The 23,178-nt window shown below is 40.5% G+C and overlaps 1 protein-coding gene across 1 annotated transcript in view; it reads left to right on the top strand.

Moving 5' to 3' along the window:
• The window catches only part of LOC138834381 (ras GTPase-activating-like protein IQGAP2), a 257,374-nt gene that overhangs the window by 221,496 nt on the left and 12,700 nt on the right, over positions 1-23,178 (top strand). The window contains exons 30-35 of the mRNA XM_070033008.1: positions 474-615; positions 9,259-9,346; positions 11,944-12,153; positions 14,274-14,434; positions 17,452-17,589; positions 18,899-19,007. Of these exons, the coding sequence (XP_069889109.1) occupies positions 474-615; positions 9,259-9,346; positions 11,944-12,153; positions 14,274-14,434; positions 17,452-17,589; positions 18,899-19,007 (848 nt within the window). The remainder of the gene's footprint in view (positions 1-473; positions 616-9,258; positions 9,347-11,943; positions 12,154-14,273; positions 14,435-17,451; positions 17,590-18,898; positions 19,008-23,178) is intronic.

Raw genomic sequence — 23,178 nt, 5'->3', positions numbered from 1 at the left:
AAAAAGCTAAACTGGGGGCACAAGGCCTCAGAACCAGCAAGAAAGAAAAAAGAACAGATGTGTTAGAACATAATGACTTCTTCACTGTTTTCTAACAGTTTCTTTGATTAGCAGCTATCTTTTAGTTATTTGCTCATAGTTAGAATATCTATTTCATGTAATTTTTGTTAGAATATATTAGTTATATGGGTGGGGGAATTTTATTGTTATATCTACACACATGCTTATGCTGTATTCCAACCAATCTCACCCCCTCCGTCACATTCCCTGCCCCCACTGTCCCAGGTTATTTTAACGTGTTACTCAGATATTCTTAAGTCTGCATTCTTTGCAGATGTGAGTTTTACCCAGACTATGGCCTACCATGGAGTTACTATGTCTGACTTCTGCAGGGCCCCTGACTTATATGGCTGATGCTATGACCATGGGAGGGAGATGCAAAGAATAACACCATGGCTTGCTTTTTGCCACAGGGGAAGGATCCATTGACCCCAACGACCCTAACAAGGAAAATACACTAAATCAACTCTCCAAGACTGAGATTTCCCTTTCCTTGACCAGCAAATATGACCTAGGAGATGGTGAATCTGTGGATAGCCGAAGCCTCATGATAAAGTAAGTTTGGGGCTTAAAGGGTACAGTCTCCAATTGTATCTCTTGAACCTTGCAAGCTGAAGCAAAGTGAATATGGAAATGCGTTGCATCCATCCATCATATATCAAACCAAACAACAATAGATGTTTGGAAGAGAACTAAGCATTAGGCTAGCCTACCAAGTCTGTGTTGATTTTTAGTGTTGCACAAAACATTTTGATTTCTTTCCTGGAAGAAATGAAGTGATTGATTCAGGGAAAAAGCTCATACTCATGACAAGACATATCACCATCTGATTTGTCAGGCTTCTTTCCTATTAAACTAATTCTAGAGGTGTTTGACTTTGTTTACATACATACTATTTCCTGTCCCCAAAGATTTCTAACGAAGCAATCACATCTTAAATCAATATTTTTCCTAGCTGCATGCATGTCCCACATTAGACTTACAGAAAAGAGTAGTGAGATCAGTGAGTGTTCCCACACCATACATGAAAACACTGAGACAAGAATACAAAATGCTGTCATTTATCAACGAGAGGCTATGTAACTGTGTGGAACGGGAGTTATATATTGGAGCGGACTCTGGAGAGGGAAATGAGGACCACTGGGAACAACTGTGTGGGAGCACAGTATTTCACACACTTCTTCCAGGCTACATGTCCTGAGTACGGAGGTGGTTTTGTTTATAAGAGCTTGCGGTCCTGCCACTGACGTGCTGTAGGCCACATTTGTCTCTACTTGACTTTTTCCAGATACACAACCACTCACGTAAATACCAAAAAAAAAAAGAGCTTCTTCAGTGTGTTCTGCTGGGCTCCAAGTTTCTACAAGGCTTGTTTAGGTTGTGCTCAGATCTTCTAAGAGTCCTTCATTTGAGCACCTACCACATGTTAAGGCTCTGGGATGGGGACCAGGCTGGACACCGGCCAGTGGAATCTCTTATCTCCCAGTGCTTGCAGCCTGAGGTCCAGCTGAAGAGAGGGCACAGCAAGAGGCCCAGCTGCAAGACAGAGCCAGCCACAGCCATGGCCTCCCAGAGCCGAGAGCCTTTCTTTGCCAACCCTGTTTACCAAGATAGATTGCACTTTCTGAAACACAGTTCAGGGCAGGGCAGGAAAAAGAGTGAAATGAATGAACTCCATAATTTCCTCTGAACAGGCCAATTATCAAAGTAAGTGGAAACCCAGACTGGGTGTTGGTGTCATGCAAATGAAATTAGACCCCATGATCTCATAAAATTTATCCTGTGAGATGATGGGAAGAAGTTTCCCCTTAATTGACTTTATGTAGTATTTGAATGCTATTTGCTAAATGCAGTTGACTGCATTAAATCTCAAATGTAATGAGAATTACATTTGAGTAGTCTAACATATTAAAATCATATGACTGGCCTACATATTCATACTAATTTCTGAGCAGGAGTCTCCAGGATTCCACAAATTCTTGGAACTTGCATCTTAAAAACAACATCATAAAAGTCAGACATGTTGTAAAGAGCTGACTTTGTCTGGAAAGCATGGCACATTGTCCTGCTGAGCTTACACCAGCCTCAGCCCTGTGTAGCCACCCTTCTGCTACCGAGGGTGCGCTAGCTGCCCACAACAGCCAATCCTTCTGTCACCGTATGATGTGCAGCCAGCTAATGGGTTGATTTTTTAATATTGGTGAAATAAACATAGCACAAAATCTAGTATTCCAACCATTTTTAAGTACACACTTCAAAGGCATTTAGGACAGTCACGGTATTGTGCATCATCACCTCTGTCTAGTTTTAGAAAATTTTTACCATCTCAAGTGTTCATTCAGTCCTCCTCCTCCCTGTTCTCAGCCTCTGCTAACTACTAGGCTAGTTTCTGTCTCTGAATTTACTTGTTCCACATTCATATTATAAGAATCATGTAATATATTATGAGAATCATGTAATACACAGCCTTTGGTGTTTGACTTTTATTCAGTGTAGTAGTTCTCCGTATTGTAGTATGATTCATGAATTTGTTCCTTTTTATGATCCCTTTCATTGTATGAATATACAGTACTTTGGTTATCTTTGAAATCACTGGTGGATATTTGGATTGTTTTCATCTATTGCCTATAGAATAGTGCTGCTATGTACAAGTTAGGTACAAGTTTGTTTGAATATCTGTTTTCAGGTGTTTGCAGGTATATGCCAGGGAGTAGAATTCTGGGTTATATGGGAATTCTGTGTTCAGCTTTTTGAGGAACTACAAAACTATTTTCCATAGTGGCTATACTGTTTTGCCTTTCCCCTACCAAAGTATGACTTCTGTATTCCCCTTGACAGTTATTTCCTTCCTTTCTTTCCTCCTTTCCTTCTTTCCTCTTTTTCTTCAAATAGTAGCCATTCCAGGGGCTGGGAAGGTGGGTCAGTGGTAGAGAGCTTGTCTTGCATGCATGAGGCCCTGCACTCAATTCCTCCCCACCACGTAAGCAGAAAAAGCTGGAAGTGGAGCTGTGGCTCAAGTGGTAGAGTGCTAGCCTTGAGTTGAAGAGCTGAGGGACAGCGCCCAGGCCTAGAGTTCAGGCCCCAGAACATACCAAAAAGAAAAAAAAAAGTAGCCATTCCAATGAGTATAAGGGAATGTTTCTTTGTGGCTTCAATTTGGAATTAGTTTGTTAGTGCAGTTAAGTATCTCTACATGTGATTCCTGACCATTTATATATCCTTTTTAGTTGAAATATCTATTCAAATTTTTACCTATATTTAAGTGGAGGATTTTATTGTTACTGTTTCTGGGTTCTAAGAGCTCCTTATACATTCAGGATACTTTATCCTTATCAGACACATGATTTGCAAATATTTTTGCCTCTTCTGTGGATTATTATCTTACACTTATTATAATTATTATAATATGCATATAATACCTTCAGTAACGCTATGGACATGGAGTTAACTTCCATAGCTAATAACTGGAGCACATTCAAACCATTGCTCTTAAATCATCCAGAGCCAACATTTGCAACACACAGTTCTTGAGGGCTAGGCCATTATTCTTTGCATCTAAGAATACTAAGATAAAGGGCTGTGAATTTGGCTTAGTGGTAGAGTGCTTGCCTAGCATACATGAAGCCCTGGGTTCAGTTCCTCAGTACTACATAAAAAGAAAAAGCTGGAAATGGTGCTGTGGCTCAAGTAGAAGAGTGCTAGCCTTGAGCAAAAGAAGTTCGGGGATGGTGCCTAGGCTCTGAGTTCAAGCTCCACGACTGGCAAAAAAAAAAAAAAAAAAAAAAAAAAGAACACTAGGATAAAGGATGAGGATTACAGCAGGGACATGGTGGCACTGTTGATGCTAGTGTGTCCTTCCAGGTCAGAGGTGAACAACTGAGAAGGGTGATAGACATGAAGGGCACATGTCCGAGTTGGAGGGAACATTAAGGTCTTTTCTGTATTTTTGTGGAATAGCAAACCTCAGTCAAGCCAGTGCTCACTTCCATAATCCTAGCTGCTTAGGAGGCTGAGTAGTGATCTGAAGAAAGTCTGTGAGACTCTTATCTTCAATTAATTAGCATAAAGCCAGAGAGGAGGTATGGCTCAAGTGGCGGAATAGCAGCCCTGAGTTGGAAAGTTCAGGGACAGTGCCCAGGCCCTGAGTGCAAGCCCCAAGGACTGGGGCTTCAGTGTGGGCTACTACCACTTTCCCAGTTCTAAACAAACAGAATCCAATGCGGTAGCGATGGGATACTATGGGATAGTAGCTCCATGGATTACATATCAGCCAAAAGATGCCGCAAATGACCCAGCCAGCAATGTGCCCAGCCATACGGCAGACCAGCAGCGAGGGCTGTGACAAGCCTGGGCATCTTATAAATTATAAAGAACCATACACTTGTAAATCTCTCTTACTAGAAATTATGACATCTCAAAATATGTTATCCTAGAGGCCTTTATTGAGCTTGCTTTTCCACCAAAGTATTTGTATTTAAATAGAGGGTAATGCTTGTGGTTTTTATAAATCATACTTAGCTGCTCAAGCGCTTAAGTTGTCATCTCTTAAGAATGTTCTCCTGATTGAGTTTAGCGATCCATTATCCTACCAGAGAGATTTCCTTGATTCTGTTTCAAGCTGGCAAGAGCACTCACTGGCTTAGTGACACTTGAGGTATAGTGCAAACAGTATGTAATAATGCCATTGGAATGTTCAAAAAAGAGATTCCTGAGATGCTACAAACACTGATTCCTCTTCAGTGTTGTGCAGGTGACAGAGAAAGGTTCGAATTCTACCCGGCAGAGTTTAATAATGGTGTCACATTAATGGATGCCATATTCATGGAATGGCCAAGCCAGGGGACATCTTTCAAGAGACACACGGTCTCACTTAGAGACATAAGTAAATAACAGTACAGCTCTGCTAAAGAAAATCCCTGGTGTATTTCAGTGTCTTAATTCTAGATTTTAAATAGTGCCTCATTCAGGGAAGTCAGGATTCTTGGTTCACATTAGCCTCTTACTGATACATAGTCCATACTCTACCACGACATTTGAACAGACACAGATCAATACTATTGATTTGTGCTTGTCAGACATGACTATAAGGAGGGATGTGTACTGGGGTACAGAGGGGAGCACATTGTAAGGTCATTGGCAACAAAAATGTAAACCAAACTATGAATTCTGCAGATTATATTAAACATTTAAGGACCTCAGAGGCTTCTTGGTGATGGAAGAGGAGGTCGGGATCTGAAGTTGAATCTGAGTGAAAAAAAGTATGTTCAGCATGCCAAAGTCCCAAGTTTCATCTCCACATGTCCCAAAACATAAGTAGGAAGATAGAGTCTGTGGTCATGGACCGTCACCAGAGGTTTGTGACCAGCTGCTTATGTGGAAAAGGAACTTGGCTTATGTTCTACAACACTAGACAGTAGTGTGAGGTGTCTGTCTCGCCATTAAACTTCTTAGGTCTCTGTCTTGTTTGTAACAGCAGATAGTGGATTGTTTCCCAGAAGTCCTGTGACTAACCAGGGCAGGGAGTGGGCCTTGGATAGTGCTAACTTCCTCCTGAAGAATGAAATGTTCTGTGCCTTTCAGTACTGTGCTTTCCAAAAGAAATTTAATATCATTTTCTAAAAGCCACAAGTTTTCTAAAAAAAAAAAAAAAAAAAAAAACCAACCTGTGACTTTTTCCAGCTGGAAATTTTATTTTATGAAATTTTAAATTGACACATAGTACTTGTACATAGAGAGTACAGTTCAGCATTTTGATACATGTGTACAATGTCTAGTGATCTGGTCAGGAGAATTAATATGTCCATTACTTCATACTTATTTCTTTAGCATGCATGTGTGTGTTTGTGTAACTGCATGAATGTGTGTGCCAGTGCTGGAGCTTGAATTCGGGGCTTAGATTGCTCAAGGCTAACATTCAAACATATGAGTTACCGTTCCACCTCCAGCCTTTTTGTGCTTAATTGGAGATACGAGTCTCATGCGCACTTGCTCCCAGGCTGGCTTTGAAGCATGATCCTCAGATCTCAGCCTCCTAAGTAGCTAACACTATAGGTGTGAACCACCGGTGCCCAGCTCATAAGTCACTTATTTTTAGTTGACATTGAGTTAAGATTGTTTTTCTTCATATATTTTATTTATTTTGGGGGGGGGGTCCAGTCGTGGGGCCTGAACTCTGGGCCTGGGCGCTGTCCCTCAGCTCTTCAGCTCAAGGCTAGCACTCTACCACTTGAGCCACAGCGCCACTTCTGCCTTTTTTTCTTGCTTATGTGGTGCTGAGGAATCGAACCCAGGGCCTCAGGCATGCTAGGCAAGCGCTCTACCACTGAGCCACCTTCCCAGCCCATCTCTTCATATATTTTATTTAACTCAATTTATTAAAAATAGTTTCTATTGGGCTGGGAAGGTGGCTCAGTGGTAGAGCGCTTGCCTTGCATGCCTGAGGCCCTGGGTTCGATTCCTCAGCCACATACACAGAAAAAGCTGGAAGTGGCACTATGGCTCAAATGGTAGAGCGCTAGCCTTGAGCTGAAGAGCTGAGGGCCAGCACCAGGCCCAGAGTCCAGACCCCACAACCAACCAAAAAAAAAAAATAGTTTCTATCAACAGATGGCCAGTATAAAAATTTATTAATAAGATACTGTAAATTCTTTAGTCCCAACTAAATCTTCAAGCTCCAGTACACATAGCACATCCCTATGGGACCAAGCATTCTCAAGGACTTGGCTGCCACCCATGCCATCTTGAGCAACACAACTTACTTGACCATTGGAATGCTTACCATGTGTCAGAACTGGCAAGAATAGGCTTTGCATCTTTGTATTCAGTCCTCCATCAATTCTCTTAAGAGGTTTCCATTTTATGACTGATTTTAAAAAATACTTAGAAGAATTATATAATTTGCACAGGCTTACCTGGCTAATACACAATAGTAGCCCAGATGTGGCCTTACATCTGTCTGACCCACAGTCCACTGTGGGGAGAGGGAGCTGAATTCCCTATCCTGGATGGTTATTTGGACACAGAATGTCAAGGGTAGAACTTGAGCAATGGATTCCACAGACCTGATGTAACAGAATTCAAAGAGGATACACAGTCATATGAGCAGTTTGTCCTTCAGCAGCTCTTGAACAAATAATTCTTAAAGTCATACAAAGCTTGTATTTTTAACTCAATGTTTCTGTCTCATTCCTTTTGATGAAGATGGAGATGTAGACAGAGGAAGGGACAGCAGGCCTTCCAAGCTATGGCCACCTCAGAAACCGTGCCTGCTCCCACATGGCTATAATTAGCTATGTGCTCACCTTTGACTCCCTAGAGTCTTTAGTTGTGCATTCCCAGACAGCCTGAAAATCCCCAGTCAGTGAAGGGTCATAGTGCCAGAGGAAATGGCTCTCTGAGACCCCAGAGAAGGGAGAAACGGAAGTTGCAATGTGATCAGGCTTCTCATGCAGACTTGGAAGAAACAGAAAATGAGAAGGAAAAAAAATGTTTATAGATAACTTCCTGGATTCGATCCCAGCTTCAGAAAGTTTATATTCAAAATAACTTTGAGGACCATTCGGGAACTTCTGCTTTTATGCTTCAACCATGAAAACATGTATTTTTATTTCTAGTTTCATGTTGTGTGAACATTTCCTGCTGCTGTTTAAGAATTCTCTTCTCTAGCAGAACCAAAACAGTACCAGGGCTACAATAAAAATGAAACTTCACACCTAACCTGCTTGCAGTTTACGGCAATTTTCAGGTCTTCTCTCCCCACAGTGTTCCTGGGGTCAGACAGATTTTAAAGTCATGTTTCCTTCTTTTGAAGGAAGGGTATTTTTTCCAGTGTAATTACTATTCTATGTGTGTGTGTGCAAACTTTTCCATTCACCTTTTTCTGTTGTTGTTGCTTGGTTGGTTTTGCTTTGTTGGCATTAGGGTCGGGCGAGTGGTTAGGGAGTTTTATGATGCTGGAACTGGGGCTTGAACTCAAGGCCTGGGCACTGCCTTCGGTTTCGTCATTCAAGGCTACTGCACTACCACTTACTACAGTTCCACTTCTGGCTTTTTGATGGTTAATTAGAGATGAGTCTTATAGACTTCCTTGCCCAGGCTGGCTTTGAACCACAGTCCTCTGATTGCAGCCTCCTGAGTAATTAGGATTATTATATCCATGAGCCACCCAGCTCCTATTTACCCTTTATGTTAAAATCTTTCTACATTCTTTCTTGAAGACACACTTCCAATAAAATCCTTTCTTACATAATTGCATAGCCTGATCCCTAATTAGAGACATCTGGCCAATTGGCAACAAGAGCACATATACACATATGAAAGAATGTGTGGTTTTAGCACCTCGGTAGGATTTCCACATCTGAACTTTGTTCCCTTCCACAGGAAACCAAAGAGCCAGCCCTGTCTCCTTGTTCCTCAGGTCCTTGAACACTCAGCCTCCTGACTGCTGGGGTCGGCCAGCAGCCCAAGCCTCTACAGCCATTCTGGGCTTCTGTGACCACTAGTCTTCACATTGTTCCATAACTTTGTGAAAATAGAGGACACCATTAGTGTGATTCCTAAAGCTTTGGATGCAGTGACAGACTGAAGTTTACATGCTACTGAAGTCAGGAGAAAAGGATAGTAGCTACCATCCTGGTCTCTTCCATAGTAAGACATCTCAGCTGCCTATCAAAAAGTAGTTTCTGGGCACCTGTGGCTCACACCTGTAACCCTAGCTACTCAGTAATCTGAGAATCTCAGGATCTTAGCTTAAAAGCAGCACTGTGAGAAAAGAAAGTCTGTGATAAGATACCCTGATCTTCAATTAACTACCAAAAAGCTGGAAGTGAAGATTTGGTTTCAATCTTAAAGCACTAGTCTTGAGCAAAAGCTCAAAGGCAGCTCCCAGACCAAGTTCAAGCCCCAGGAACAACAACAACAACAAAAATCTTGCTCCAAAAAGAACAAAAAAAGTATTTAGATAAGGAATCTATAGCGTATTTGTGCTCATGCTGCTAACAGAATAGTCTTACAACATCAAGATTATAAAGCCCAGACTCTGGTGGACAAATACAAATGCTCAGGAGCCTTCAAACACACCTGTAAGAATCTTTGATTTGAAGCATCCTTTTGTGCATTCACATAAGAGAAATCATTTTTTTTTTTTGCATCAAGTCAGCTGTCTGAAAGTCTCTCTCTCTCCTTTTTCTCCTTTGTAAGGACCAAAAAGATGATCATTGATGTGATTCGGAACCAGCCAGGATCCTCATTAACTGAAATCTTAGAGACACCAGCAACTGAAGAACAGGTAATTTGTCTTTATAAAATAATAAGTATAATGAACAGGTATGTTTATTAATCAGTGTTTGTGAGAAATATTTATTATCTGGGAGGCACTTTTCTAGTTTGGTCAGGAAGTAAAGACATGCAACAATTTTTGGTGGTACTAGAATTTGAACTCAGGGCCTACAGTTGGTAGGCAGGTGCTCAACCACTTGATCTACACCCTAGTCCTTTCTTGAATTAGTGATTTGTCAGATATAGTTTAATTTTTGTCCAGGGTTGGCCACAGACCAAGATCTTCCTACCCCACCTCCCTAATAGCTGAAATGATGGATTTGTACCACCATACCCAGTTTATTGATTGTGATATAGTGTCACTTATTGATTGAGAGAAGTCTCACTATAATTTTTTCCTCAGGTTGGCCTGGAACTGTGATCCTCCAGTTCTCCATTTCCCTAGTAGCTGGATTGCAGGCATTAGCCACAGCATCAAAAAGGAATTATATCTCTTACTGTAAACTATTAGTTTCAACTATATGTAAAACCATGTGGCTATCTGTGATTTTTCTATAATCCAAAGATAGTTTTGAGTCTCTCAAAACTTCAGAACATTCGTGATAAGCTTCAGTGTACCATGTATGGCTGGATAAGTCCATTGAGAGATACTATTAGTTGACAGAATGTCAAAAAAAAAAACTTTCTCTATTTTATCTATTTGCTATTTTGAATAAACACATTAAAACTATTTACCAAATGCTTCAGAAGTAAATATCTGAGTCTATTAGTCTGACTACCAGTATGTTGATATAAGAAAAGTTTCATGACAGTCTTTCTTTAATGTTTTTACTTGTGTGTGTGTGTGTGTGTGTGTGTGTGTGTGTGTGTGTGTGTGTGTGTGTGTGTGTGTGTGTGTGTGTGTGTGTGTGTGTGTGTGTGTGTGTGTGTGTGTGTGTGTGTGTGTGTGTGTGTGTGTGTGTGTGTGTGTGTGTGTGTGTCTTGGGGCTTGAACTCAGGGCCTGGGCACTATGTCTGACTTTCTTTGGTTTAAGCCTAGCTCTCTACCAGTTGAGCCACATCTTCACTGGCCTTTTTGGTGATTAATTGGAGATAAGAGTCTCACAGATTTTACTGCTTGGGTTGGCTTCAAACCACAATCCTCAGATCTCAGCCTCCTAATCTCAGCTAGGATTACAGGAATGAGCACCAGCACTGGATTACTTATATCTTTTTAAGTGTATCATTATCCAGTCCATGCTAAAACAAATTAATGTCACTATTATTTTAATACAAGTAATTGTTGTTCCCTGAACAAAAGTTCCAGAAATTATATAATTAATTGCTTCTTAACAGAACTTCACTTAAGTTTCCTAAATTATTCTTTCTTAATTGAATAGGTTACCAGGAAATCATCTTGTCTAAGGTTTTAATATAAAAATATAAAGCAGAACTTCAGATTGTCTGATGTTTGTTAATGTGAATTCTTTTGAATTATTAAGAGTGGTATATACCTATTTAGTATTAGAGACTTTAGTCTTAATGTTCCCATTTTTTGCCACTGTATTATGACTGTGTGATGATGAGCACAGGTATGTGGGAACTTGAGTAATCTCTGTGTCTCCTAGCTTGTGGCTCTGGCACTGAGAAATATATCTGTACCTTAGGTTTTTCAACTGTAAGCTGGAAATAAAAAATAATTCTTAATTCACACACAGAATTAAATGAGTGAAAATATAATTAAAAGTGTACAATAGTATTGGGTACACATTAAATGCTAATGTTAGCTTCTGCTTCTACAATAGTTGTTTACTACTGACCTGTTAGTCACTGACCCTATCCACAGGGTCCTGTGTCTACCATTACTGTATCTAACTATTAACAATTGTGTCCTTAAGCTGAGCATGTTGCTTCACATCTGTAATCCCCAACTGGTACAAGCAGGAGGGTAACAAGTTCAAGACCAGCTTGGGCAAAGTTAGCAAGATTCTATCTCAAAAACAAAACAAGCTGACATGCAGCGGTATGAGGCGGCTTAAGTGGTAGAATATCCTGATCCTCTGCGCCAGAAGATCCTGATTGCTTTTGTTTAAAGAAACCTACTAGTTTCTTACAGTGGCTAGTTTTAGGGTGATTCCGTGTGAGAATGGAGCGCTCTGCCTGCCTCACTGTTGGACTCACTTGTGTTTCTCCGTCGGTAGAGCTGATGTGCTGGGTTCTAGACACTCGGGCTTCTCATAGCCACATCTTAGTAAATAATCCAGTTTTTATTTTCTCCATTGGGATATCCAGGCTTTGATATAAATCCAAGGAATTGCAAAGAAACCATTACTAATGAAAATATGTCCATTGTCAAGGCGATTTGTCACCTTGGTAATAAAGTAGCTTAGGATTTTTCCCTAATGAGGTCTGTCATCATTGCTGTGGTATTCAACAAAAGGAGGTTATTCCTCCTGAAGGCTGACTCCAGAACCATGAAACACAATTCTGGCACTACTCTTTGGACTTGAGCTGGAGGACTTCTTTCCCTATGACATTAACTTGCTCTATATGTGTTAAGTCCTCGATCTGAGTGTAGAGGATAAGAGAGGGAAAATATTCAACATCTGGATATGCTCTTTTCTGCAGGAAGAAGAACACTCCAAAGACATGGTGAGCCGTGCGATTTTGGATTCCAGGACTCCTGGGTTGACTCACGAGCAACCAATAATTGAAGAAGGTCATCTGCCTCTTGAGCAGAAGAAGAGGAAAATCCAGAGGAGTCTTCGCACACTGGAGCAGACTGGACACGTATCATCCAAAGACAAATACCAAGACCTTCTCAACGAGATTGCCAAGGTTTTCAAACTGTCTTCCTTCTTCTTCACCCAGTAGACCTTTGCTGGTCAGCGGTCACATGCAGGGCACCCTGTAAGGGGACTTGAGGAGTTCAGACAGGGTTGTCTATGGTTCCTGCTTTGACATTACAGATGTTTTTTTAAGGTTTCAGAGTGAGTTGATGAATTTTACAAGGAATAAACACAATGTCCCCAAATCAATAGAAGAGTTGAAAACACCATGAATAAATGCTCACAAAGGAAATGTAGGCGACCAGCTAGGGCTAAACCCTTAAGCTAGATCTATTCAGTTTTTATTTTTGGTTTTAGTTTTTGTTTTCAGTGACAACTAGGGAGTTTTCTCCTAGCTTAATTGCTCTTCAGACCTGCCATTGAGATGGTGACTCCCACCACTACCCTGAATCTGTTTCTCATCAGTTTGTCCTAAATGCAGCTCATACTGAAAGGTTTTATTTCTGTTTTCTCATCTCATGTTTGAACACTTGAGAAATTTCCCAAGAAAAAGGATGTGGATTCCATGCAAGGAAAGGCTGCAGGAAGCGGCTGAGAATGTGTTTGTCAAGGATAAGGAAGAATGATATGTTGGGATGAGAAGCGCACTTTATTCTTTTGATCTAAACCTACACATTTATATAGGCCTAGAGGCTAGAGGAAGTTGAAGGATCCCAGGAACAAAGCAAAAACAAAAAACAAAAGAAGAGTTTTTTTGCCCCCCGGGAGAATAATTCAGTAAAAATCTTCATTGGAAAATTATGTCCAATTCTGGCAGTAAGCAGATACCTCCTATCCTGAATAATGCAAGGGAAATAGCATTATTGGCTTTTTGGTTTCTTCTGTGTCTTGGAAGATGGAAACTGTTTCTCTTTGGGAATATTGTGCAGAGAAATCAATGCTTTTACTTTAAGGACAAAAGCAAATGTTAGCATAAAACAGCCCCCAAAATATTCGATGAAGAATTTTTACTTATGAAAGGACAGGGTTGACTCTTTGAATTCATGGGGAAGGGGAGTTAATTTTTTACGAAGGAATAAATAATATTAAACAGAAACCATTTTACATCTTCATAACTTACTGAACAGAATTACCAAGAAAAAGAAAAGAAAAGAAAAAAGTATCTGTAAGTTTAAATTTAGCACGAGGTTAGAATGTTTAGAAGCTATGTTCTAGGAATTCTATTTCAAACCAAGTACAGTCATCTCTGGGTATCTGCTGGGGATTAGTTCTAAGACTTCCTGCTGATTACCCACACACTGTGGCTGCTCAAGCCCCTTATATGAAATAGCACAGAATTTGCACATAGTCTACACACATCCCCCCCAGAAGGTTTTTTTGTTTGTTTTCCCAGGCTGGTCTTAAACCTCTGCTCAAAGGATCCTCCTGCCTTCATCTTCTAAGTGGCTGAGATCACAAGTGTCTGCCACCATGCCCAACTTTCTCATATGCCTCATCTCTACATTAGTTATCATACCAAACACAATGTAAATACTGTGTTACTACGTGCCTACCTTACTGTTTAGAGAATAGTAACAAAAATCTATACGTGTTCTACAGATAGCTTCTTTTTTCCCTGAATACTTTCAGTCCACATTTGAGAAAACTCACAGATGTGGAAAACAGAGAAATGGAGGGCTATGAAAACTGTCAGTGCTATAGCTTTCAATCTTGAGAGCCCAGCTGTTGGTTTTTCAGATCTCAAGAACTATGTACCAGATAAAAGTGTGTCATTATTGTGAAGGAGAAATAAGCAAGTATGCATTAATCTTTTTCAATTCAAAATAGTCTGAAGAAATCACATGTGTCCTGCTAAGATCTTCTTTGTGTCCTAAAACCTGGCTTTTCCTTAAACTGTTTGGTTATTCTTAATTTGCTTTTCTTTGTCCATCAACAGAAAAATAAACCTTAGCAAGTTTCAGTGACTATAAAAAAAAGACAAGTAATTTATATATATGTATATACACATATATATGTGTATATATGTATATTAAGATGTTTTATAATATGATACTTTAAGCTAAAAGTCACAACAATGGAAGATTAATACTTTCTTTATTGTCCTAAATTGATCTCATAAAGCAAAATTTTACCTACACCTGTTATTATAGCTGCTACTTATTGTTTTAGGATATTCGAAATCAAAGAATCCATCGCACGCTTCGGAAGGCTGAATTGGCAAAACTTCAGCAGACTCTGAATGCACTTAATGAGAAGGCAACATTTTATGAGGAACAGATTAATTATTATGACACCTACATAAAGACTTGTTTAGATAACCTGAAAAGGAAGTAAGTGAAAAGGAGGTCATGTTCATCTGTAACGTCCTGGCTCGTGTGGGAATTCTGCTGTGTGGGTGGGTTGGTTGGGTAGGGATACAAACCTTTTACTCTCTTGTACAGCCAAAACCTAGAGTCTCAATTTTGTTATTAGCCATTGTGAGCTAAGAAGTCAGAAATGAATTTAGCAACTTTTTACTTCCCTATTGTCATTACAATTTTCAGCAAATAACAGTAACATTTAGGTCTGGGAATGTAGCTTAGTGGTAGAGTGCTTGCCTTGCATGCATGAAGCCCTGGGTTTCAGTACCACATAAACAGAAAAAGCTTGAAGTGGTGCTGAAGCTCAGGGACAGAGCCCAGGCCCTGAGTTCAAGCTCCAGAACTGGAAAAAAAAGTAACATTTAAGAAAACACAAATTAGGGGCTGGGGGTTTAGCCCAGCGGAAGGGCACCCGTCCGGTGCGCGCAAGGCCCTGGGTTCGGTCCTCAGCCCTGGGGAAAAAAAAAGAAAAAAAAGCTACAAAAGAAAACACAAATTATTATCTTGCCTTGTATAATTGAAGATGGTTTAAAATACCATTTATTTTATATAGTTAGCTAGCTAGGTAGATAGATAGATAGATAGATAGATAGATAGATAGATAGATAGATAGATAGATAGATAGATAGATAGGTGATAGATAGATTCTAGTCTTGTTTATGAAATGTTAGATAATGCCAGATATTTGCTAATTTCACAGAACAACTAAAGGATTTAAAATTGCTTTGAAGTTTTAAAATGTTATTATAGACACAGGTAGAATTTTGGCTACTAGCTGTTATAAATGAGCTTATATATTTTATAGTTTTATACACAATATGGTGACTTTGAATGAAGAACCTCTGCTCATACTTATTCTTGTCACCAGACAAGGATCGATGCTAATGAAATTTTAATTACCCTCTTAACTATGTAATACAATATTTTCATATAATCCTACTCACTAAGTTGGCAGTAGGAAATGATTCAGTATGGAAAAATCAATTGCATTAGTCACAGATCTGATAGAGGCGCATAACCAAATGTAAACCTCATTGATTTGTACACCACTCATTGTGAACTTGCATTCACTTGCATGCAAGCTTTGTATGCATATTTAAACTGGGAAAATGGATATTTTAGCTGATTTTCAATAGAAATCATTGAGAGCAATGTGCTTTCCAAAATTGAAGAGACTTGGGGCATTTTGTACAAACTCTACAGTCAGGCAGTATGTATATGCTTTCTGATCCTCTTACGTGATCTTGAACGTGTTCAGAACCTCAATTGTTTTCATCTTAAAATGGGATTAGAAGTACCACTTTCTAGCTTAGTGCTGGGTTCTAGCCTATAACCCTAGTTACTCAGGCTGATATCTGAGGATCACAGTTCAAAGCCAACCCAGGCAGAAAAAAAAAAACTGCAAGACTCTTATCTCCAATTACTCAGCAAAAAACCTGCAAGTGTAGCTGTGGCTCAAATGGTAAAGCCATTCTTGAGTAAAAAGCCAAGCAAGAGCATTAGGTTCTCAGTTCAAATCCTAGTAGTATCACAGAGATAGAAAGAAAGAGAGAGGAGAGAAAAAGAAAGGGACAGGAAGGAAGGAAGGAAGGAAGGAAGGAAGGAAGGAAGGAAGGAGGGAGGGAGGGAAGGAAGGAAGGGAAGGAAGGGAGGGGAGGGAGGGAAGGAAGGAAGGGGAGGGAGGGCAGGAGGGAGGAATGAAAGTAGGAAAGGAAAGAAAAGGAAGGTGGGGGGAAGGGAGGGAATAGTTCCTAGCCAGTTGTTGCACCCATCATCCTAGCTACCCAGGGGCCTGACATCTAAGGACTGTGGTTTGAAGCTCACCCCAATAGAAAAGTCCAAGAGACTTCAGTTAACCAGCAAAAATAATGCACCAGAGGTATGACTCAAGTGGTAGTGTACCAGCCTTCAGCAAAAAATGAGAATGCAAAGTCCTAAGTTCAAGCCTCAGTACCAGTATAAACACACACACACACAAAATACCAGCCTCTACAAGCATTGTTATGAAAGCTAAATGAATTAATTTGTGGCCAAGAAATTTGTTAATTTCAGAGTATGATGGAAATGCTAATTTTATAAATGCAACAAATGCCTAGAATAGAGCCAGCCACATGGTGTTTGTTAAATAAGTTACACAGTCCTAGTAAAACTACCTTCTCTCAGGAATGTAAAGTTTATGTAATTTCTCCAAAACTGCTTACAAAATGACTTCAAATATAGTTACTTAGTACCACATGACTGAGAATACAGAGTGTATGGTTTTGTTACTGGGGGGGGGGGGGGGGGGGAGGGGTATGCGCGTGCGCGTGCACCAGTCCTGGGGCTTGAACTCAGAGCCTAAGTGTTGTCCCTAAGCTGTTTTTTGCTCAAGGCTACCACTCTTATCACTTGAGCCACAGCTCCACTTCTGACTTTTTTGTTGCTAAATTGGAGCTGATAGATACATGAACATTCCTGCCTGGGCTGGCTTCATACTGCAATCCTCAGATCTTCAGCCTCTTCAATAGCTAGAATTATAGGCATGCACCTCTGGTGTGTGGCTCAGAATATGAGTTTTATTAAAATTATTAGTCTGTCTGTTTCAGTGGTGCAAACCATTTTGAAGCCAGTCTGGGCAGATAAATCCAGTGACTGTTATCCAATTAACCAGCAAAATGCTAGACAGGAGGTGTTGTTCAATTGGTAGAGTGCAAGCCTTGAGTGATAAATCTAAGCAGGAATGTTCAAGCCTCAGTATTGGTAAAAAAAAAAAAAAAAAAATTTTTTTTGTTTAATTAGTCTGTAACACAAATCTCAGTCACTTGGGAAATCCTCTCCCCAAATAGTTACTGCAGTGAGTAAAATCCTTACCTTTTGTCACAAAATGAAACAGTACAGGTTCATCACAAGGGGACCAAGCGTGGCAAAAATGCATCACTCTAGGTGTGGCTATTGCGCTCTCAGAAGCAGCATAGTAACAGGTGATGGATGTACTCTTATTTTGTCAGGAATTCTCGGAGATCAATTAAACTAGATGTAAAGGCAGAGCCCAAAGGCACAAAGAGAGCCAAGCCAGTGAGATACACCGCCGCCAAGCTGCAGGAGAAAGGCGTCCTGCTGGAGATAGATGATCTTCTGACAAACCAGTAAGTGAAGCATACACATCCACACGCACACGGTCTGCCTCAGCATTCCTCCGGGCCCCTTGCCTTTGAGAGAGAGATCCCCTTGGTTACAGAGGCCAGGGAGGAATCCATGAACTGTTGTCACTAGTCTTCCCTTAGGCTCTCAGCAGCCATACTGTCTGGTTGTGTGAAATATGGATCAAGAGGTTCTATGTTTCTTTCTGGTGGTTCATCCACTGTGTGTGTACCCAGGGAACAAGCTGAGTCATAGCAGGGAGAATGAAAGGCTGTCTTTTGGCCATGTTAAATGAGTTATCTTCAGTTGCGAAGCAGACTTTTCTAATTCCAAAGTCACAGGCTGCTAAGCCCTGGGGCCCAGCCAACTCCCAACAGTGAATGTGAATCCAAACTGGAGGAGGGGACCAAACCTTCCCCACAGCACCATCAGGCACCAGCTACTGCTCCCCTGCAAGGGATCATGGGCTTGGACTCTGGGTCCTAGTCTCAGAAGTCAGCTCATTGCATTGGCCTCCTGACTAATTCCCATCTGCCCTTGGTCCTGGCTTCAAAGCTGCTGAGGCCAAGAAACCTCCTAACTACAGGCTTAGAGAAAGAGCTTCTTCCTTTTTAGAAGTTTCTATAAAAGATACCATGTACAAGCCAGGCTCTGGTGACTCATGCCTACAATCCTAGCTCCTCAGGAAGCTGAGGTCTGAGGATCTCACTTCAAAACCAGCCTGGGCAAAAGTTCATGAGACTCTTTATCTCCAATTAAGCACCAAAAGAAGAAGAAGAAGAAGAAGAAAGCCAGAAGTAGAGCTGTGGCCCAAGTGGTAGAATGGTACCCTTGAGCAAAAAAGCTCAGGGACAAGGCTTAGATCCTGAGTTCAAGCTGTAGGACTGGCACCAAAAACAAAAATTAAAAAAGTTACCATGTACAAGATTAGGGGATGGCCTGATAGCAGCCTAGTTCAATATTTAGCTCTCATGTTCTATGACCATCCTGTTTCCAAGTATATTTGATTCTCTTAATAGCAAAGGCCACACTGTTTATTCCCTCTGTGAAAAGCCCCTATTCAGCACTGTGAGAGCTGCACCCCTCAACGAGGAGGGTTCCTAGGCTTAGTGGTATTGAAGCCAGGCCTGAGGGCAGGCTGGTTTTGGGGGAACAGAGTAGAAAAATGGTGTCACTGTTTAGTGTCTTCCTTAGGATTTTTCCAACAGGCTGTTCACATGTTAAGCTGGCATTCTATGAGTGTATTTCATTCTATGAGCTTATATCCGAGTATGTATGTAATTCTACCTTTGTGACTGTTCCTTTCTGTACTAGGTTTAAGAATATTACATTTGATATCATGGCTACCGAAGATGTGGGCATCTTTGACGTCAGATCTAAAGTCCTCGGTGTAGAGATGGAAAAAGTACAACTCAATATTCAGGTGAGTGGGATTGCTACAGACGGGTATGTTTTACATGAATGGTATGATAGCACCCACCAGTCATGGCAACAGTAATATTTAGCAGACCACTGATATAAGCCTTATTTGCCAGTGTGTTTTTGGTTTGGTTTGGTTTGGTTGTGCCAATACAAGGGCTTGTACTCAGAGCCTGGGTGCTGTCCTTTTAGTTTTGCCACTCTACCCCTTGAGCTAAACTCCACTTCTAGCTTTTGGTGTTTAATTGGAGATAAAAGTCTCATCCACTTTACTGCCTAGGTTGGCTTCAAACTACAATTCTCAGATCTCGCCTCCTGAATAACTAAAATTACAGATGGAGTTAGGCAACAGTGGCTTACATGTTCATTTTAAGTGTCAGAGGTATTTTAAAAGCTGTGAGTTTTTTTCAAGTTGTTGGAACTTAAGATGTACTTAGAAGGTAAACCATAGTAGTAAGTTTTTCTAAGCCATGTTTCTATTTGGGGTTTAAACAAAAGGGATTTAATAGTGCCCAAAAAGACATAAAATAAAGACTAGAAAATAGTATTTGGTGGAAATTTGCATTTCCTTCTCTAAGACAATATATATATACCAACATGGAATTTTCTTTTTTTTTCTTTTTTTCCTTTTTTTTTTTTTTTTTGTCAGTCGTGGGGCTTAAACTCTGGGTCTGGGCATTTTCCCTGTGCTCTTCAGCTCAAGGCGAACACTCTGTCGCTTGAGCCACAGCACCACTTCCAGTTTTCTAATGGTTTATTGGAGATAAGAGTCTCACGGAGTTTCCTGCCCAGGCTGGCTTTGAACTGTGATCCTCATATCTCAGTCTCCTGAGTAGCTAGGATTACAGGTGTGAGCCACCGGTGCCTGGCTGGAATTTTCTTGAATCTGTTTTTCCTTTTTTTCTCTCTCCTACATGTGTGTGTGTATGTGTGTGTGTGAGAGAGAGAGAGAGAGACAGAGACAGAGACAGAGAGAATGTTTGCACATGCATACCTGTACTGGGGCTGGAACTCAGAGCCTAGGCACTGTCCCTGAGTTTTTTACTCAAGGCTAACATTCTACCACTAAGCCACAGCAAGAGTCTTACAGACTCTTGAGCCCAGGCTGGTTTCAAACCACAATCCTCAGACCTCAGCCTTCTGAGTAGCTAGGATTATAGGTATGAGCCACTGACACCTAGTATTTGCATCCATCTCTTAAATCTATTTGTTAAAAATGACAAGAGTGGAAGACATTATCTAAAACACAGGCTCACGCCAGTAATACCAGAATTCAGGCCTCATGACCGACCAAAAAAAAAGAAAAAAGAAAAATGGATAATGTAAATTATCCCTATTTTTTTTTGTTTCAAATACACATTGAAACCAATCATATTTGAATAAAAGACTTCCAAGTCAAGAAAAAAAAGAAAGATTGAGGTAGGGTGTGCACTAAAATGTTTATCCACCCTTCACCTCTACAACAAGATTGGAAATAACAGAGCTTGTCCTTTTTTTTTTTTCTCAATCTGTCATGGGTCTTCAACTCAGGTCTCGGGCGCTCTCCATGAGCTCTTTTGCTAAGGCTAGTGCTCTACTACTTTGAGCCACAGCTCCACTTCCAGTTTTCTGGGGGTTAATTGGAGATGAGTGTCTCACACACTTTCCTGCTCAGGCTGTCTTTTTCTTTTTTTTCTTTCTTTCTTTTTTTTTTTTTTGGTCAGTCATGGGGGGCACTGTCCCTCAGCTCTTCAGCTCAAGGCTAGCGCTCTACCACTTGAGCCACAGGACCACTTGGGCTTTTTCTGCTTATGTGATGCTGAGGAATCAAACCCAGGGCCTCATGCATGCAAGGCAAACACTCAACCACTGAACCACCTTCCCAGCCCCTCAGCCTGGCTTTGAACTGCAGTCCTCAGATCTCAGCCTGGGATTACACTCATGAGCCATCAGCGCCCTGCTGAGCTTTTCCTTCTTATATAATGCTTTTTACACAATAGCTATTTGCTTGGGTCTCAAGACATCTGTGAAAAAGCCCCCAGGTCCTCTGTTGTGTCTGTGTGAACTATCTGGCTGAGCCCTCAGTCGTGATGTAAGATCTGGCCACACTGCCAGCCAGTTCAGCCCATGGCTCAGCACCCTGAAATTACTTGCCCTCATGGGAGGAAGCCAGAGCCCTGCTTTTCTGTCTAGCAGTCTTTATAAGCTCAAAAAAGAAAATGGGACCTCAATGGGTTCCATAAGAATACTGAGGTAAGGGAGTAAATTGAGCATTCAGGAAAAAAGAAACTAAAAAGTGCTGTGATTATGAAAACATTAGTAAATGTTAGTGTTTTGTTTTCTTTTGACCTCATGATTTTACTGTCTTAACAAATTGGAACTTAGAATAGGATCATTTTGCCTCTTTCTCTTCTTATCTCCTCCCAGATCCAAAGGCTTATATTTCTTTTTTTAATATATATATGGTTATTGTAAAGACACTATACAGAGGGGTTACAGTTACTTGAGAAAGGTAATGAGTACATTTCCTATGGAGCATTGTTACCCCCTCCTTTGTTTTTCCCCTACCATCCCTTCCTGCCCCACCTCCACAACTCCTCCCTCCCCACCCAAAATTGTAAAGTTCACTTTCAACATAGTATATCTCATTGTTATAATGGGTCAACCTGTATCTTTGTTTCAGCGTTTTGTTATTTCCCTTCCCCTCCCCAAATAGAAAAATGTATATACAAGATTCAGGGGAAAAACATACAAAAAAAATCACATAATACATTTTAAGTACATTAAGAAGAACAAGACAGGGCTGGGAACGTGGCTTAGTAGTAGAGTGCTTGCCTTGCATGTATGAGGCTCTGGGTTTGATTCCTCAGCACCACATAACCAGAAAAAGCCAGAAATGGCCCTGTGTGAGGGACAGTGCCCAGGCCCATAGTTCAGGCCCCACAACAAACAGAAAGAAAGAAAGAAAGAAAGAAAGAAAGGAAGGAAGGAAAGAAAGAAAGGAAAGAAAGAAAGAAAGGAAGGAAAGAAAGAAAAGAGAGAGAAAGAGAAAGAAGAGAAAGAAAGGAGAGAAAGAAAGAAGAGAGAAAGAAGAGATAAAGAAGAAAGAGAGAAAGAAGAAAGAGAGAAAGAAAAGAAAGAAAAAGAAAGGATGAAAGAGAGAAAGGAAGAAAGAGAAAGGAAGAAGAAAGAAGGAAGGAAGGAAGGAAGGAAAGAACAGCAACAAAGATAAAACCTTGTGTCCTTATCTTGGGGTTCATTTCACTTAGCATTATCTTATATTCACTTAGCATTATCTTAGCATAGCTTTTGACCTCTCTGCTTGTCCTAGACATATACTAGTTATTGCAGGTAAGGGAAACCTTGGGACCTATGTTTCTTTGGGCCCAGCTTACTTCACTTAATGTGATTTTTTCCAAGTCTTTCCATTTCCTAACAAATGGGACGATGTCATTCTTTCTGATGGAGGCATAGAATTCCATTGTGTGTGTGTGTGTGTGTGTGTGTGTGTGTGTGTGTGTGTGTGTGTGTGTGTGTGTGTGTGTGTGTGTGTGTGCGCGCGCACGCGCGCGCGCACCACATTTTCTTGATCCATTCATCTACTAAGGAGCATCTGCATCGGTCCATATCTTAGCTATGGTGAATAATGTTGCGATAAGCATAGTTGTGCCTCTAATGTCACTGTATTTGATTCTGGTGCCCTGTATCTTGTGTGTACAATTTTCTAATTTGGAGAAGGAAAGGGAAATAACAAAATGCTGAAATAAGGATACAGAATAACCTATTGTAACAATAAGACGGTATGTTGAAAACGAACTTTATAACTTTGGAGAAGGGAAGTTGGGGGAAATATAAAGGAGGGAGTAACAATGCTCAATAGGAAATTCACTCATTACCTCACTCATGTATCTGAAACCCCTCTGTACAGTATCTTTACAATAAAAATATATATTAAAAATACAGGAAAAAAAAAGATGCAGCGCACAGGAATCAAATACAGTGAAAACGGGTTATACCATGGGGGAAGAACATACAAAAGAAACAAAAATAATCACACAGTATATTATAAGTACATTAAAAACAACAGCAACAAAGATAAAACCTCTTGTGTCACTATCTTGGGGTTCATTTCACTTAGCATCATCTTATATGGTCATATGTACCTAGCTTTTGACCTTTTCTGCTTGTCCTAGACA

The sequence above is a fragment of the Dipodomys merriami genome, unplaced genomic scaffold, assembly GCF_024711535.1.
Source record: "Dipodomys merriami isolate MVZ:Mamm:240054 unplaced genomic scaffold, mDipMer1.0.p SCAF_213, whole genome shotgun sequence".
Taxonomy (NCBI): Eukaryota; Metazoa; Chordata; class Mammalia; order Rodentia; family Heteromyidae; genus Dipodomys; species Dipodomys merriami.
This window is presented reverse-complemented; position numbering and strand designations above follow the sequence as displayed.